At 38.6% G+C, this 18,457-nt stretch overlaps 1 protein-coding gene across 5 annotated transcripts in view; it reads right to left on the bottom strand.

Annotated features, from left to right (window-relative positions):
• cacna2d1a (calcium channel, voltage-dependent, alpha 2/delta subunit 1a) overlaps window positions 1-18,457 on the bottom strand; it is a 101,115-nt gene that overhangs the window by 34,885 nt on the left and 47,773 nt on the right. For all 5 annotated transcript variants that reach the window (XM_082511813.1, XM_082511814.1, XM_082511815.1 and 2 more), the window contains 7 exons: window positions 11,913-12,044; window positions 10,097-10,166; window positions 9,309-9,359; window positions 6,622-6,721; window positions 1,151-1,309; window positions 462-566; window positions 287-365 (listed from right to left, as the gene is read on the bottom strand). In XM_082511813.1, the coding sequence (XP_082367939.1) occupies window positions 287-365; window positions 462-566; window positions 1,151-1,309; window positions 6,622-6,721; window positions 9,309-9,359; window positions 10,097-10,166; window positions 11,913-12,044 (696 nt within the window). The remainder of the gene's footprint in view (window positions 1-286; window positions 366-461; window positions 567-1,150; window positions 1,310-6,621; window positions 6,722-9,308; window positions 9,360-10,096; window positions 10,167-11,912; window positions 12,045-18,457) is intronic.

Consider the following 18,457-nt stretch of genomic DNA (forward strand, 5'->3'; position numbering starts at 1 on the left):
ATTCATCAGATTATGAATGTAGCGATTGGTAGGTAGGTATGTCAAGTATGTTGATTTTCCTGCCATGTGATTTGCTGATTAGATATTTGTGTTAAACAGGTGTAGCTAATAAAGGGGGCAGTGAGAGTATGCATTTAAAACCTTGTTGTTACAATAAAAATATGTTATTTACAAAGGTGTTACAATGGTACCTATAGAATACATTTTATACTACAGAGGAAAATTCAGGTGAATGAAACAAACGTGTCACAAGCTCTCTAAACCTCCAACGGACCCTGTAATGTACCTTTATTGTTGCAGGCCATCGACTGTATCGGCGCCTTGTCGTAGTTGTGTTTACCTACTGAAAATGTAAAGACACGCACCTACGAGGAAAAGACGAAGCAATCAAATCAAATATTCTAAAAGGCTCATTCTGGTATTTCACTCTGAACATTGTAAAATACTTTTTACAGGCTTACGTTTTTTTGTGGGTTTTCAAGTTGAAAGATCTTCTCTGCTCTATCCTCTCCGCCATCAGTGAAAAGCATAATAATCTTGTTACAGTTGGCCCTTGAGTAATTCATCTAACGGAAACAAGGAGATGGAAATAAAACGAACCACTATTTAACCAAGGATAAATAAAAACAGCCAAAAGAAGACGATGAAAAAAGAATTCAACTTGCTGCTACTGTTAAAAAAGATGAAGAGGAATTAAACGGCAGCTCTGATACTAATAAAATCAAACCTGCAATATCTGAAACAACCAGAGGAGGTCGACACATACCCAGTATTCAGGAGAAGCCCACTGGGATTGAGTTGTTAGTGTGTCCTACAGTGTTTGCTGTCATTATTCTTACAATTATTATTGAGCACTGTTTAAGGAACAATAGTGTATAATGCAATTTAACGCAAAAAGCTCAATGCATCAACCAAGTATAACCCTAAACCAGGGGTGTCCAACTCCAGGCCTTGAGTGCCACTGTCCTGCAGGTTTAAACTGATTCAAATGGCTAAATGACCTCCTGAACATGTCTTGAAGTTCTCCAGAGCCCTGGTAATGAACTAATCATTTGATTCAGGTGTGTTAACCCAAGGTGATATCTAAAACCTGCAGGACACCGGCACTCGAGGCCTGGAGTTGCCTACCCCTGCCCTAGACACACGTTACCTGTTTAAGCTGTTCAAAGGCCGTCTCAAAGCCAGCTGTGTAATTGGTGCTGAGATTCGCAGTGATGTTCTCCACAGCGTTTTTCAGTATCTTCTTGTTCCTTACATTAGCCTGCACAAGGTTCCCAAAGCACGACACATTCTTGGCGACATTTTGGAACTGGAGGGAAAAGGTAAGGAGGGATGACGGGAAGTGCAGGGAAGACACTTACACATATTTTCTATTAAATATGTGGCTCCCCCCCTTCATTGCAGAACCATGTAAAGACGCTTCAACATTCAGGATAAAAAGATTAAAGCGATTCCATTTGAAACAATATACAGTAATTACTGACATATGTCACTTGTGTGAAATGAAATCAGTTTTAATCAAATCTGGACTGACCGAAGGGAGCTATAGGAAAAGAAGAATTGGAAGGAGAGCAGGTAAGGGCATGAAACGAGTGGCATAAGGAGGTAAAAACAAAACAACAACAAAAGCTTTATTATGAAGGAATTATTTGCTTGAAGCAGAAATCACATTAAAAGGTTAAATTACATTTACACAGATTCACACGTGAAGTATCTTCATGTTAATATTGGTGAATAGTTAATGTGGAGGAACAGATGGAACTCAGTCAATTAATGCACACACCTACCCGCCACGTGCACATGCACACATATAATCACACATACACAGAGCACGGACTTTGGTACATGGCTCATTAATGCCAAACATCTGTTTTGGACTCGAGTGCACCCCTCCAATCATGATCAAGTTCAACACTGGCACAAAAACAAACACTGAAACTTGCGCAAATACGAAAGAGGTGCAAAATAAATTCTGCTTTTTCTGTCATTTCAGCACTTTTATGTAAATCTATAAGTAGAATAGTATGAAAAAGTGTTTGTCCCCTTCCTGATCACCTAGTGTTTTGCATATGTTTCAGATCATCAAACAAATTTTAATATTAGACAAAGATAACCCGAGTAATATAATATAAAATGCAGCTTTTTAAATGATGATTTCATTGATTAGGAAAAAAGGTTCTCCAAACCTGCCTTGTCCTCTGTGAAAAAGTAATTGGCCCTCTTGTTAAATCATGAATTAACTGTGATTAACCACATTTTTTGGAAAGCTGAGTTCAGTTTCACTAAACAATCAAGAAATCACTTAAATAGAACCCGTCTGAAAAAGTTAAGCAGGCTCAAAAAGCAACAAATCCCGCAACGATCTAAAGAAACGCCTGAGAAACAAAGTCACTGATATCTGTCAGTCTGGAAAGGGTTGCAAAGGGTTACAAATGTCTATGGCAGATTCTAAGGCAGTAAACCACGCTGAGAGCCATTATACACAAATGGAGACAACTTGGAACAGTGGTGAACCTTCCCAGGATTGGTCGGCCTACCAAAATTACTCCAAAAGCACATCGATGACTCATCCAGGAGGTCACAAAACAACTCAGGACAACATTAACGAGCCGCAGGTTTCACATGTCTCAGTTAAGGTCAGAGTTCATAATCCAACAATAAGAAAGAGACTGGCCAAAAATAGTGAAAACCACTGCTGGCCAAAAGAGCATAGGATCGTCTCACATTTGCCAAAAAACATCTTAAAGATTCCCAAGACATCTGGAAAAATATTCTGTGGACTAACGAGACAAAAGTTAAACTTTTAGGAAGGTCTGAGTCCCGTTATATCTGGCATAAAAGTAACACAGCATTTCAGAAAAGGAACTTCATAACAACAGTAAAATATGGTTGTGGTAGTGTGATGGTTTGGGGTCGTTTTGCCTCAGGACCTGGAAGACCTGCTGTCGTCATTGGAACCATGAATTCTGCTGTGTACCAAAACTACTGCTGTCTACTAATGTGGCAATGATGAGTGGGACAAAATTCCTTCACAGTGCTCCAAAAGACTCATCGCTAGTCATTGCGAATGCTTGATTGCAGTTGTTGCTGCTAAGGGTTGTCCAACCAGTTATTAGGTTTAGGGGGCAATCACTTTTTCACACAGGGCCATGTAAGTTTGGATTTTCTTCGCCCTTAATAATAAATTAAGAAACGGCACTTTGTGTTTACTTATGCTATCTTTGTCTAATATTTAAATTTGTCTGATGATCTGAAACATTTAAGATTGACAAACATACAAAAAAAACTGGAAATCAGCAAGGGGGCAAACACTTTTTCTCACCGCTCTCTCTCTAGCAGAAAACAGGCTTGAACAACATGGAAATAATGGAAATAATAATTCTATTTACGTAGAAACATTTCAATCTGAGACAAAACGGAACAAAAACCAGGCAAATGACAAATTCTGTTATGCTTTTAGAACACTCGAGGCTTGCAGCTTGCAGTATCTGTTTCCAAATATTCAACATGTTGGCAGAAGTTTCAGGGCATATGCTGCCAAGACATTCATCCTCAAAGACACATGCCTACACACATGCACATGTACAAACTTCCTTCATCTAACTAATAATAAAGACCTGAAAATATCATAGAAACAGCAATAAAAAGCCACCAGCCTTGATACCTTGAAAATAAAGAAATAAACTTGTAATTGAACATAAGAAAATTTCAACTTTTTTACAATCTTGTTTCAGTTGACAGAGGTTTGATGGCATTAGGTTATGTACAGCTCTCCTAAGGCCCCACCACAGCACTTCAGTCAGGTTGAGGTCTGGGCTTTGATTGGGGCATTGGAACAGCTTCACTCATATTGACTTGATTCATAATTTTTTTGTGCTGCTGTGGAAAGAATTATTATCCTGTTGCATGATCCAGCTTTGAATACTTTGGTATACAAGGGAGGTCATGGTTGAGTCCTAGACATTAAGATGTCCAAGTCCTGTGGCTGCAAACGAATCCCAAATCATCACCCCTCCATCACCATGCTTGTTTGTTTTTTGCCATACATTATAGCCAAACAGCTCCACTTAATTCTTATCTGTCCAAAAGACAAACTGCTGAAAGATCTGCTTTTATTGAGGTGGTTACACTTGCAGATCAATTATTCAAGAGCATTTGATTAGTGGCTCATGGCTGCTACTTAACCTCTTAAAGCCTAAGGAAGCAGTAAGGGTATATCTAGTTTGTCACAAGACTCCTTTGCAAAATCTCCTTTTTACATGGCATTAAGTAGAAACAACAAATTAAATACATACAGAATAAAGATAATGTTAAACTAGTGACTGACAGATAAAGCACATACAGCATACCAAACAGATGGATGGATGCATTTTAAGATTGTTACTTATTGAATTAACAGGAATTTTCAACTCTAAAATAACTGAGAAGCCTTTGGTTTGCTGGTTTGGTTCCACTTTCCTTCCAGTTATTTAAAAAAAATACTTTCTCCTTTCAAGAAAGCTTTCCGTTAATCTACTAGAAAATTATGAACTATATGAAATAAGAGAGTCCAAGTATAAGGCATACATGTTCCATTATAAATGGTTAGATGGCAACTAGCTGTCAGCCATATAGAATTTGGTCAGAAAGGTGTGTGATGTGAGGCAACACCCTTGGTCGCCATGGCAACATTCTGGGAAAGCCAACTTGAAAAATCGATTAGACTTGCACATATCAAATTTTTAAGCTTCAAAATGCAGTCTACAGTTTACAAACTTCGCTGGATTTGATCAATATACCTATTACACTTGAGCCTTATTTCATTAACTTCAAGGGCCTTTCTACTTAGCTGATATGACAGCCCCAAACCAAATGTTCAGCTGAAACCGCTGGTTTATTAGGGGAAGTGGAAGAAAATGTAATTAATGTTTAATATGGAAAGAAAACTGAAACATAATGGGTATTTCCTACTGTTAGAAGAATGTGAAGGAAAGGCAAAGATAACAATGCGGATAAAGGAGATTTTAGACAGGACCAGAAGACTTCTGTGCCTAAGCAAGTGGAGCAATTCATTCGACTGCAGCAGAGATGCTTGATCCCAGGCAACCAATCTGTAGTATAAATGCTACTCTTATAAACCCAGGTGATTTATGTCCACGCTGAACATAGAACACATTCAAACTTAAGTATGTGATGTGAAACTAAGTACCTGCGTACCTCTTAATGCATGGACTTGTAAGGAAGAAGCTTACATTACATCCAGTCTCTGGTTTGCTTAGTCCAGCTGAAAGCTATCTGGGCCCTATCAGGACAAAATCTTGCCAAAGCTAAACACAAGCTGTGTTTTAGCTGTCCCCACACAGGCATAGAAATGGGTTATCGATCACTCAGAGTTAAATAAAGAAATTCTCTGGTCAAGCTCTGTTATCTTTAATGAATCATCATCATAAACAGCACAGGTAGGTCCCACCTTTGACACCTACAGTAATCACTTCTATCTGAATAACAAACTGTTACAGTCGGAGTTACAATAAGCCAGGCTCAGATACTGAGACACAGTCTGACACTTCACAACTTATATACTAACTTTATAATTCTGCATCTGGATTTATGCCATTTATACAACAACAGACTAATAGAGTTCCACTGTTTGTGTGAAAGACCGATGCTTGAGAAAAACATGGCTCAAATGCTTTCTGGCTGAAACAATCTTTTGCAATTTTCTAGTTACTTTCTTTGGATTTGATTTTGGATATTTTCTCCTTCACACAAAAAGATCTACAGAGAGATGTCTCTAGAGCGCATTCCTCTACATCACAAAAGATATTAGCTCACTACATACACCAAGGGACAGACAAAAACTGTGTTTGAGGGTTGCCTTTAAGTAGCCCTGCCACAAAGGGTCCAAATGAAGTTAGGGTGTTTGCATTTAAGCCCTTATCACAGCTAATATAATTGTCTCCAATATCTCTTTGGGACTACTCAAATTCTTTCAGCTGGGGGACATTATTAGTATAACCCTTTTCAACTGTGTTATTTTTCTTTCCACAAGTAATATCTGTAGGAGGAAGAAAAGCTTTAACTGACCAGGCGATGGAGCTCTAAATGATGATGGATGAATATTTCCCCTATCCCCATGGCAGTAAAGCTTTGATGCCTGAGAGTCCTACCGTATTTCAATTGGGCAGTCGGGCAATTTCCACTACATGCCTCTGATTCAAAGTGAAATAAAAAAGAAAAGAAAAAAAAGCATACTTTGATTCATCAAACTTATCCTGTGGCCTTTTGCGGCTTGCCCAAGCTGTGTTTTGTGTTGTCACATATAAAATACTAAATAAATATACACACATACACACACCGTATGTGTCAGATAAATGAGCTTACAAGCATGCATGCATCCATGCACGAATGCAGCCACAATGAAGATCTATCCATGTGTCGTCCATGAAATTACTAGAAAGGCCGCTGCCATGTTTAGACCAATGACTCGATCCAGGCCAAGGCTACTTAAACAGCCAAGCCACCGCATTAACAAGAAGTCCGCATTCAGATTCATCACTGCGCTTGCCTGGAAATTCATTCATTCATTCATTCTGAACAGACAGATGATGAGATCAAAGCATTAGCTGTGTGAGTACTCACAGAAACCACGTTCACAAAGTCATCATCCGAGAGGGTCTCCAGCATCTTGCTGACAGATATTTTGATGAGTTTGAGCGTGAGCCCCGACACGCTGCCGCTCCTGAAGATCAAAAACGGAAACAAACTTTGTCTTAGTTACGATATCTATCAGAATAATCAAGTATTAGAAATTCATCTTCTATTTTGTAAAAGGGACAGTAAAATGTTCTTTTAACATAACTTCATGTTTCCAGACAGTGGAAAAATGTCAGTCTTAGTTTTGCTGGATCTCAGTGCAGCATTTGATACAGTTGACCACAACATATTACTCAAACGACGGGAGAACTGGGCAGGTCTTTCAGGAACTGTACTAAACTGGTTCAAAACATACTTAGAGAACAGGAAATACTTTGTATCAATAGGTAACTTCACATCTGAGCAGACAAGTATCACATGTGGAGTTCCCCAAGGTTCCATCTTGGGACCCCTTCTGTTTAACATTTACATGCTCCCACTGGCACAGATTATAAAGAACAACAAAATAAACTATCACAGCTATGCAGATGACACACAAATATATATCACAATGTCACCAGGAGACCGAGGCCCTGTACAGGCTCTTGGTAAATGCATTGAGGAAATTAATGACTGGTTGTGCCACAATTTTCTCCAGCTAAACAAAAACAAAACTGAGGTAATAGTCTTTGATGCCAAAGAAAAACGATTACAGGTCACTAGAGAACTTCAATCTATACATCTAAAAACCACAAACCAGGCGAGAAATCTGGGTGTAGTGATGGATGCAGACCTAAACTTAGAAAAACACATTAAGACAATAACAAAGTCAGCTTACTATAACCTCAAGAATATTTCAAGGATAAAAGATCTGATGTCTCAACAGGACCTGGAAAAACTAGTCCATGCATTCATCTTTAGTAGGCTTGATTACTGTAACAGCATCTTTACAGGTCTACCTAAAAAAATCAGTCAGACAACTACAGCTCATTCAGAACTCTGCTGCTCGAGTCCTCACTAAGACCAAAAAAGTGGACCACATCAGTCCAGCTCTGAGGTCTTTATACTGGCTGCCTGTCCGTCAGAGGATAGACTTTAAAGTTCCGATGCTGGTCTATAAAACTCTGAATGGTTTAGGACCAAAATACATCAGTGACCTCCTGACCCAGTATGAACCTTCCAGATCCCTCAGGTCATCTGGATCCGGTCTTTTATCAATCAGTTCCCAGAGTCAGAACCAGACACGGAGAAGCTGCGTTCAGTTTTTATGCTCCTTATATCTGGAACAAACTCCCAGAAAGCCTCAGATCAGCTGAAACACTCAGTTTATTTAAATCCAGGTTGAAGACTCACCTATTCTCAGCTGCATTTGAATAAAGCACCAAATCCACACTTTTAAGCTTAAATTTCAAAACTTATATTTTAACTACTGATTTTATCTACTGTTCTGATTTTATCTACTTTTTTTAAAATCAATTTTAAATCATGCTTTTTATTGTTTTTGTTTTTTAATGTCTTTGTAAAGCACTTTGAATCACCTTGTTGCTGAATTGTGATATATAAATAAACTTGCCTTGCCTTGAAAGACTCTTTTAATGAACCTCTATTCCTTTCACAATAATCTTACGTGCACCAGGCAGCTGAGAAGTCGCAAGGTTTCACAAATATGAATATCTTTGATGACAAACCTGATAACATTTTTTTAACTTTACTACCACCTGTCAGCACTAAGCAGAGATGTCAAACAATGTGACTTTATGTTTGTGTGACATTAAATAAAGTGCATTTGAAATCCTTGAGTCATATCACAATAAATAATTTTCGCACTCTGTAAGTCAACAGAACTTAAATAACTTACACTTTGTTTACGTTTTTAATTGCTGTGAACATTAGGATAAAATGAATAACAAAATATCTGTGTCAGCAATGTCCAACATCTCTTCCCAAAACAAAAATGGAGCCTATAATGTATAAGCAAATAATAAAACTGCTTCTTCTAAGCAACAGACTAAAGGAGGACAGAACTGGAAAAATCAAGGTGGCGTTCATTTAATGTGGTTTTCAATAAAGCATAGTGATGACAGCTTTTAATGAGCCTCATTAATCTTATATGTGCCAATTACCAGAGCTGTGTTAAGAGTTGCAAGTGTACAAATTTAGTTCAGTTCTTCATTCATCATATTTTGCAGTTATTTAGCCCTAGAGCAGGATTATGACCGTCTCTAATAATGAACATTCACCTGAGTGGATAATATCACTTTGGCATCAGAAGCAGTTACACAATTACACGATCTTGATAGTGCTACGCATTTGTTTTAAGGTAATGAAAATGGAGAATCGATAATGCAGAAAAAAAACAATAACAATAATATATATATTTTTTAAAGTTACGCAATAGAGGATTACCTTGAATTGGGAAATCAAAAACATAACATGTGTGTTCCTGGAAAATCCTATGTAGTTCTGTAATATGGAAACTTTAAAGCATAAATCTCAGGAGAAAATAACTGGACTGTGAACATCGAGGTTGCTCAGTTCACTGGCTGCTCTTTCTTTGTCATTGTCACATGCGAGTACATCGCAGCAGCGCCCAGCGGGATGAGGCCAGTCAGAGGGTTAGCATCAGGGCCTTCTGGCACACCAAAGAAAATAAAAGCTGACTGTAATGGATGAATCATAAGGTCGTCACTCACGCATCCACCAGGATCAGCATGTCCTTGGGTGAGGCCGCCCCCTGGATGTACCTGGTGAGTAATAGCAGACACACATACATAGGTTGTGGCTACTAAGCACATACAGATATATATGTGCACAAAGAAGTGGAAAAACACACATGCACAAAGGAACAGTCAGTAACTGTAATGCAGAAAGGCTATTTTTAAAATGCAAAGCACAAAGACAGAGGCACATATTAGTTTTGAGGCTGTACATTTGAAATCTTCTCACATTCACCTTTTGTGAGCAAGAAAGCAAAAACTTACTAACTTACATCAATTGCTTTGCATTTCAAATCAATCTGAACTTTGTAATAGTTAATGACATGTCTGCTCTCATTTCTTTAATAAGCAAACAGTTGGTTGTCTTTGTTAGAGTGCTCAGATGCTAACAGGCTGTCTGAAGCTAATGAAATTTAATAACATGTTTAAAAGTGTACTGGTGGCTTCCAGCCAGATTTTAATAATTTTCAGGCAACTAATTAAGCTTTTGTATTGCTACCCTTTGATCTGCAGTGGCTTAATCATCATAGTCCTCTGATGTGTTTGTTTAAATTAGTTTTGCTTTTGGCAACAGATGTGAATGTGATTGTTTTAAACTATGCGTGCATGCAGATGCTCTTATGACAAACCGTGTAATGAAACATGCAAATACAGTTATTATAATAAATGTTTCACATGACAACTGCTCAAAAACACCAGATAAATATGGAAGCTCGATGACAGTAAGGCACAAAAACCTCACCACACTGAGTAGATGCACCTACCATGGTCGTCTGCGCACATCGTAGAGGTCGATCTTATTCTGGGATTTGCTTAGGTCCATCCATGGGGATGCTGAAATTTTGACAAAAGGAAAAAACATGGTTATTTAGATTTAGACCTTAAAAAAGTACATTTACACCGATAACTGACATTTTCGCTTAATAGGACTTTCTTACCTATAAAATTACATTCCATTTTAAACTTTGCCTCAAGGGGCACACTTTAAAACACATGTCTTCAGAGCCTTTAGCAGACAACTTGTCTGTCACTCTTAAAAACTTCAAAACCGCTTTAGCTAAACCTGTAAAACTGAGTACTAAAACATATATACACTATATGGACAAAAGCACTGAGTCACATTACACCTGCAGGACCTGACGCCTATGGACACTCATGCCATTAAGCTTGTGGTGCACAATTTTTGGGCTGATGCTAATGCCAGAGTAGATTTGAAAATGCATTTACTGAGAAAGCAGAGAATACACCTGTGGTCATGGATGTACCTGGAAAATTTAATAATGTTGATGGGTGAATGTAAAGGGTTAGGGTGAAAACTCCTGAATTCAACAATCAAAAGGTGTTGCCCATTACTTTTGTCTTTACAGTGCATCTTCTTTTTAGTATTGTACACAATCGAAAATGTAAGACTTCCTCAAGTCTTGTCACTGTGACATTGCCAGAGGAGTCTTACTGTGATAAAACAGCAAAGTCTTATAATATTGGTATGTTTTATGCTCCTGGTGCTTGGTCCTTGTGTGACTCTGTCTTTTGCTATGGATTCCCTAATGATAAACTCTTCCTTAGACTACAAAAGAGGATTTGAATGATTCAAAATCAATCTGTGCTTTTACAAAAACTGTGAACTTATTAACATTACCAGAATTTCTGAATTGAGAATATGGACTGCTATTAATTGAAGTCACAATTATGACTAAACTACATGTAATTTGAAAAATTGAGATATATTGCAATATTTCTGTTTGGTTAGCAGTGGTTTCCTTCATGTTGTTTTTCTATTAATACCTTTTTGTTGTTTTTCTTACAGTGGAGGCATGAACAAACATTTTAGCAAGTTGTAGAGATTTCAAAAGCTGTTACCCTTGAGTTTTTTTTATCACTTTTTTCAGTATTGCAGGTTGTGTTTGTGGTGTGATCTTAGCATCATGTCTACTTCAACTGAGAAAAGCATCAGTCCAGTCTGCCATTAGTGGATAATTTGTCCTGTTTCCTACTGATTAAAACCACGGTCTTTTCTAGTCTGTCAACTTATGCAAATGCCTAATTCGTCCTGTAAGATCTCTGTTGAGATAGCACACTGATCTGTTACAGCAGGCTCTGTCAAAACTAAACAGTCTTTGTGTTCCTTTATTTGCAGGAAGGGGCATTAATTGTAACCCATGAGTCCTAGTAGTTTCAGGAGAAATGACGACAACAACACTTCCTATACTCAAGTATTGTATATAAATGCCCAGTGTACATAAAATAAAAGACATAAAAGGTTGTACTTTTATACATTTTTTGCAACTATTGTTTGCAACTGTTAATTTGACATTTAAAATGCCACTATTTATTTTTACAGGAACCAGGAATTTCCTATGTAAAGTATAAAAAAAGAGAAGAAACACTTGCAAGTGCATATGTTTTACAACAATTATTTAATGACTACTTTGCCTATTTCCCATCCCGAGTTGTGCCAGATTTGCATGCATTTGACTGTAAGATGATTTCCCTTTAGTGGAAATTTTGTGTTCCTTTGACTCACCACCAAATAGTCACATAGTTGCAGGTCTAAGCCCCATTGCAAGCTGGGCTGCTTACCTGGGAAGTAACGAGCCAGTCCTGTGGCAGAGCCAAACACTTGCCAGAGGAGAGAGGGATCTTCCTCTTTGTTCTTCCGGAAAACATCCTCCAAGGCTTCTGTCCAGTTTAACTCATTCAGAATGATGGTAGCTGAAAAACACACACACATGGACAAACACATAGAAATAAAGATGAAATGAGTCATACTTGTGCAAAAGTATAAAATCATAAAAATCACACAAGCACAAAATGTCAAGATGTTTCAGAAAGTATTTACTCTCAAAAAAAGCAATTCTGGAAAAAAAACCTCACTTGAAAGTCAGATATACACACACACACACACACTTGGATTTGGCAGTATTAGTCTACTGACACTGACGGCAAAGAGGAAGCTTCCTCACTGATGTTCAAAGTGATGTCTGGCTTCTTCAGTGAGATTTATATTTTAGTTTTTTGCTCTAAAAACATTTTCTATAGCGGGGGAGCAAAAAAAGAGGTAAACAAAGACAGGAGAGACATGAAGGTAAAAAAAGGAAAGTATGATTCAATTTGGTATTTCTGGAATAAGAAAAAATCTTCCAGGTACTCACTGACTGGACATGCATTGTTTTGTTTACCTGTTGGTCTACAGAAGCTCACGCTGGCTTAAATCCCAGACAATGTTTTTAGATACAAAGAAATCACAGTCTTCCTGGAAGCGTAGGCTACTTGTTGAAATGACTCATACTTGTGTGGCCTATGCAGATGCCTCCAACAAAGTGAGATTGTTCTAAGAGCAACTGAATTAAAAGAGGAAAAAAACATCAACATAAAAAAGGGGGCAGCCAGGAGATAAAGGCTTTGCTGAGGCAGTCGTGTTAACAGTTAGGCTGTCTGCTAAAATGTAAGAAAGGTTAGAGTGATGTACCTGTAACTCTGAAACTTAATTCTAAACTAAATGAGCATTTTCAGCTTTTATGGAGTCAAATCAGGACATACACAAACTCACATAAAGACACATAATAATGTCAGTTGAAGCAGGCAAAGACGAACTCGGAGGATCTTATAGCAAATCTTATATAAGGTGCTCTATTTGACTCTCTTCAACCTGCCTGCAGTTGCTGGCAGTCTATGAGCCACTTTCCAATTACATATATTTCTATATGTATAAAAAAATCTAGAACTCCTTGCCTTCCTCACAAAAGCCTGTTTTACTCAGCCCTGTAATTCTTTGTACCACAAAGAGGGAGTTTGGGGTACTTTGGTACTATAGTGTAATGTGTGTGTCCCAGTGATAAGTGGCCCTTAATGGATTACTCCTGCTGGTTTCTCCACTACGACTAACAAGAAGTCTCAGGATAAGACGCACTGTTATGCCCTCACGCTGCTCATACTGTACACTGGAATAACAGGGAAAGAGCATCTTTATTATTTCATTCAATTCACTGCCACAGGATACATGATCTGTGCGAATGTCAATACATAATGACAAAATGAATCCCTCACAAAGAGAGCAGCTCCTCGCTCACTACGCATGTTTTTTTCCCTAGCTGCATCTTATACAATTGACAAACTCATTATAGTCTCCTCTAGGAATATGGATGCAGACACACATATCGCAAACAATTGAGCTCACACAACCCACATGGGCAGATTAGGCACCACTGACAAGCCCTTAGCAACAACACTGTAGTATTGCAGGGCTGTGTCCTTTAATCTCAGCTATAGACTGGAACAAATTACAGTAAACAGATCCATCTCAGTGCTGACGTGTCAATAGAAGGCTTGAGGTCAAAAGGGTCAGAGGAAGAAATGAGAAGCATCAAAGCAAAAATGCAAACTCTGGAAAGCTCTATTAGTCAGGTGGAGATACTGAGATTTGCTATCCTGTGGTGTGTTTGCATCCACTGCCATTCACAAGAACTGTATTATGATATAAACTCCTCTCTCCTGTTTAGCTCTCTTGATTATATACAATTTGATCCAGTGAAAACTTTATAAAATGCATAATAAAAGCGCTCTGAGCTCAGAAATTGGTATGGGACTTATTTGTATGCCACCAGACTTTTGCTACACTGGAAAAAACTACCAGTCCTTGTTGTAGATAATTAATTACTGACCGATCAGATAATAATTAATTCAGAAAGGATGCTTTGACAACAACCATGGCAGCCTCATAAATCACACGATTCAAATTCAAACATGGGAGATAAAAAGTGTGAGAGAGTGGGAGATAAAAAAAAATTAATGATTCTTGGTCCAGAGAAGTTATGGGAACTGATTATGGAAAAGATAATTGAAAGTATTCACTTTGTGGTGGGTAGATGCCTCCAATAACACATCAAGCAGGATTCTGGCATAGACTGATGAGTGAGGGTGTTGGCTTCAGGACGAACAGAGAAAGCGACAAGGTGCAATGCCAAGCGATGCCCTGCAGTGTTCCCCTGTCATCAGCTAGCTGGTGGCTCAAACTGCCTATGTGTTTCAAAGTAATTACACATTGGGGACTGATGTGGTGAGAACCTGCAATCATCATATCAGAAGGGGGCCCTCCAGTCCCTGCCACTCACAACTGATTGTGACATAAGCACAAACGCATCCCTTTTGCAGCAATTCACACATCATTGGCATCATCGCTGTGCGAGGCAAAGCAGGATCGGACCCGAAATGCAGGACTCGGGAGCAGGACTAAGCTAGAAAGCAGCTTCACTGCTGAGTTTACAGGTCATCAGATAAACAAATGCAGCTACTCAAGATTACTTAAACAGAAGGCAGACAGACTCCAAACAGACGGCTCACCCAGCTAGAGGGGATAAGAGAACGACATGACAGGGAACAGAGGGCGATAGAGGACTTAAATGCACACATGAGCTGGGGGACAGGTGCAAGTGAAGAGATTCAATTAACGAGCAAGAGGGGAAGTAGAGATGGACCGATCTGATATTACATATCGGTATCGGTCCGATACTGACCTAAATTACTGGATCGGATATCGGAGAAAAATAAAAAATGTAATCCGATCCATTAAATATCACGAAAGCACCTCACAAAACTTGCAACAGGCTGTAACTCACCTCAGAACGTTAGCACGTCGGAGCAGTATGCATCACGTGATAGAGCGGCTGTGGCATGCGGGACCTGTCGGTGGTCTGGATAGCATGTGGAGCTTCGCTACCAACCTGGCATTTCATCTCCGACAAAGTTATCCCCGAGAGAAGTAAAGCAAGTGTGTAAGTCCATCTCTGAATGTTTGTAAAGCATTCCTGCGTTAAGCTTAACAAACGACTGCCTCTTCTTGCTGCTACTTCAATCGTGAAACTGCTTAATGATCAGCTGATCGGCTTTTCTGTCACGAGTCCGTCTGTCTTGTTTGTTTTTGCCCCACTTTGCACCAGAAAGAGGAAACCAGCGGCTGAACAACAGCAGCACGTTTAAGCTTGATAAGCTGTTGTTAGAATTTATTTAATATTACTTTCTACTCGAGGATCTTTTTCTATGTAGCTGACGTAACTGTGCAGGGGCGGATCTAGCAAAGTTTAGCCAGGGGGGCCGATAGGGCATGAACAGGGAAAAGGGGGCACAAAGACATACTTTTCTTTCTTACTCTCATTTAAAATGTCGAGCTTTTAATAAATAATTATCTGACACCCAAAGTTTTAATTTGATGTAAAATGAATAGAAGTCAATTACTGTATATAGTGACTATTAAGTCTAATATATATACCCTAGTAAGCTATAGTACTTTTTACTTTGGGATGGTACCATCTGTGCTGTCTGCAATTTTGTTGAAGAAAGATGTTGAATCTATTTAATATTTCTTGAAAAATAATTGATTTCTGTGCATTTTTTTCACACTTCATCAAATTAAGGTTGATTACGTCGATTAAGCATCATGAGGTGGAGCGTGAGGGGTGGTTCCCTATTTTTTATTTATTTATTTTTGTTGTTGCTGGGAGTTGGAACCCTATTAGTTAGGTTGCTTAATATTTACGCTAAGTACTCTTTAAAATACCAGAATAGTGAGGATGGTGTAGGTTTAAGTTTATTAGATTGATCAGTATTGCTGAACTATGAAATATTTTTTTTGTATACAGGTATAACAGAATAGCTTTAGTGTAGTTGTTGTTTTAAACTTGAGTATGAACTTGCAGACTTGCAAAATGCAGCAAGATATTTTAAAAAACAGTTTTGTTGATTAAAAAACACTATATCGGATTCATATCGGTATCGGCAGATATCCAAATTTATGATATCGGTATCGGTATCGGACATAAAAAAGTGGTATCGTGCCATCTCTAAGGGGAAGCAAAACTGAGCACAGCACACAAGACAAGCGGTTGTCAAAATAAAACAAGAAACTTACACTGAGACTAAAACACATGAACCAGAGTACACAGACCAAGGATGAAACTGGACAAACACGGAAAACATAACAGAAACACAGACGAGGCAAGGGGAACCTAGGAGGATAGGAAAAACTTGTGGATAACTAACAAAGAAAACTATGAATACCAATCAAAATGAAAACACAACCTAACCAAAGCAAAGGTAATACTTAGACTGAAAACTACAAAGTTAAATAGGAAACATCAAACACAAAACTCTATTCAAAACAGAAAACTCTGGGTACAAAACCCAGGATGTATTTTTCTTGATAATATAACAATATTGAAGAAGAAACTACACAGAACAACTGAACAATGTACAGTTAATATTAAAGAAGCACACACTGGCCCTGACTTTTCTGACTTCACTGATTGTACCTCTCCAATGACCAATCCTGCTAATCAGTGGCTCCACCCTGTTGCTGCCTCAATTAAATGGAGCATGGATGTCGTGCTCCATCAGTCTAATGTGAGCAGTTTTCTCCTCCTATGCTTCTTGTCATTAAGAGCTCTCTACTACTAAGAGAAATGTTTGTAAACCATAATCTGATTTGTTTTCCACTCTGCCATTATCTCTGATTTAGTTCCATGTAGCCTTACCGGCCACACTACACACAGGCTCACACTTAGTTGTTAAACCAAACTAGAAATAGAGGTGTTCCTCTGTGGTCTGATTTGGGCAGGAAGTTTAACTGTTTTGGTTTACTGGTGTTTTTTTTGTAATTTATGTAGTAAGCTGGTTTCATTCTCTTGGTTTGGCATGTAAAGAAGAAAGCTTTCACAAGGCTCTTTCAGCCCTGTGAAAAATTAAGAACACCCCATGATTTAATAGCTTGTAGAACCCCTTCAAGCACCAATAACTTTCAAGCAATCATTTTCTGTATGGCTTCCATCCATCTCTCACATTGATGTTGAGGAATTTTGTCCCACTCTTTTTAAACACTGACATTTGCAGACATTAATTTATGCACAACTATCTTTAGGTCCCACCACAGCATTTCAATCAGGTTGTGCATACTTTGTAACCGGACTGCACACGTTTGTCACATGACTGTTTCCAATGATTTTTGTTATCCTGTTTTGTCACAGTGCTTTACTTTAGCAGTAAGTAACCCTACTTTAACAACTGGTTTTACTGGTTATTTGCTGCTCTTGTGTACCATCTCTGAGCTGCGACGCCACAGCCACTCCATATGATTTGTAAAGATCCTGCTGATTGTGTTGATAAACTTACTCCATTCTAATCTATTTAGCTGTGATGCTTGAATCAAAGAACTGGCCAGACTATCTCCATCTTGTCCTTGCCATTGCAATCAGATGACGTGATCAAAGAAAGAGACAAAAAAAGAAAATGACTGTGCATAAGTCTCACTTCGAATCCAGTGGATGAGTTTTGAAAAAGATGGTGGTTTGTGGACCAGATGGATAACACACTTGAGTAAATACTAAGTAAAATTACTCTCTGTACACATTACATTTATGTATAAGCATAACCTGACCTGGGACCACAGATACAAGAAAGATGGAATCTGCAGGAAAAACATTTTGAGATTGTGAAGAAAGAAACCCCCACACACCAATGTCTGTCTCCTTGTTTTCTTAGGAGTTTTCAAGAAAAGGTGAAATGGGATTAAAAGAAAGAAACTTTCTCAGTTTGGCTACTCATTTGGGGGAGAATCCAAAAGGTATGCTCCTATCAGCTGATTAAAAAAAAAAATCACAGGAAGGCATCCAACTTGTCGCAAGGACACAATTTAAAGCTGCACTAATGTAATGACTGTGAGATGGGAAGAAAGATGAAGGAAGGATACGCACACAGAGATAGACAGAGATGAAAATGAAGATACCTCAAAGTTTGGCTGCCAGCATCGTAAATAAATTAGGACGTGCATCAAGTGGCACAAGAGTGCAAAAAGAAAAGAAAATCAGTTCATGTGCTGTGAGCTTTGCCAAAGGGGCTGTAACTATAACACACACACACGCAAACACGGTGTCACAGTATCCCAGCATGTCAGAGAGTTTGTGTGTCTGGGGCTGACAGGTGCCACACAGTGTTGATGCAAACGGGCATCAGACGAGCCTCGGATCTCCTGCCAAGGCCGCAATGCTCTCTTCTCATCTCTTCTCATCGCATTCATGCCAGTCTGCTTAATGAGAGAGGAGACATGCATACACATGATCCATATACAGTAGAGTAGG

Source organism: Aulonocara stuartgranti (genome assembly GCF_965226115.1).
Source record: "Aulonocara stuartgranti genome assembly, chromosome: 17".
Lineage (NCBI taxonomy): Eukaryota > Metazoa > Chordata > Actinopteri > Cichliformes > Cichlidae > Aulonocara > Aulonocara stuartgranti.